We start from the raw sequence: 1,083 nt of genomic DNA, 5'->3' as shown, positions 1-1,083 counted from the left end.
AAAAGTTACAATAAAAAATAGATAAAATTAATTCTAAATTAAACAGAAAATACATATATAAATCTTTTTTTTTGGGTGCAAAAAAATATTATTTCATTTGAAAATAAAAAATAATTTTTTTTTTTTTTTTCGTTTTCTTTTATAAATATATTATTTATTATTTTATATTAATATACATTTTTATAATTTTCATAATTTTTTTTAAAAGGTATAATCAAAGATGTTGATTGAGGAAATATATTTGAATATATTTAAATATTAATCATTGTAATAAATTTATTAAAAAAATATATATATATATAAATATTTTTTAACTTCTATATATATATTTTTTTTTCTCATTGAGAATATTATATAGAAGAAAAACATATAAAACTATTGTATACTTCTTTCTTATTCAGGACAATATTATAATTTTATATTATTTCTTGTTAACTTAATTTTTCTAAATTTTATATAACCATAATTCTATTGGTTTCTCGATAATATATGAACATACACACATATTTTTTTTAATAGAATCTTTCCTAATTTTGTTTTTTTTTTTTTTTTTTTTATATTTTCCTTATTTCTTAATGTAAAAAATGAAGTATATGCATATAAATTTATCGATAGAAATTTATAAATCTATAATTATAGGTTTATAATTACACTAGTATGTTTTATTTATTATATTTTCTATAATAATTCATATACTAAAAATGAGACTAATTTTCTTTGTCAGTTTTTTATTTTTTTTTAAAAAAGTATAAGAATTTTTATATTTATATTTTTTAAAAAGTTTTTTAATAATAATTTCAAAATTTAGTATGTTTATATATATATATATATATATATATATATATTTTTTTTTGAAAAAATATATACTTAAAAATAATTATATAAACATGGTTCCTTTAGATATGTTTAATTATTACTAAATAGTTGGACCATTTCTTGTACTAAATTATTTATAATAGAATCTATCTCATTTTTTTCATGGAATAATTCAATCAATGTTTTAACTATATTTTCAGAAGTCTTTTTTGCTTCATTATTCTTTTTATGCTCATTAGAAATTAAATTTTGGGCATTTATATCACT

The 1,083-nt window shown here is 14.1% G+C and overlaps 1 protein-coding gene across 1 annotated transcript; it reads right to left on the bottom strand.

Annotated features, from left to right (window-relative positions):
* Positions 1–906: 906 nt before the first annotated feature.
* On the bottom strand, positions 907–1,083 carry PGSY75_0012000B (merozoite surface protein 6; the record flags this gene model as incomplete). The annotated part of the gene is made up of 1 exon (XM_018783258.1): positions 907–1,083. A coding segment is annotated over one exon (177 nt), but the record flags the coding sequence as incomplete, so codon positions are not given.

Source organism: Plasmodium gaboni (genome assembly GCF_001602025.1).
Source record: "Plasmodium gaboni strain SY75 chromosome Unknown, whole genome shotgun sequence".
Taxonomy (NCBI): Eukaryota; Apicomplexa; class Aconoidasida; order Haemosporida; family Plasmodiidae; genus Plasmodium; species Plasmodium gaboni.
This window is presented reverse-complemented; position numbering and strand designations above follow the sequence as displayed.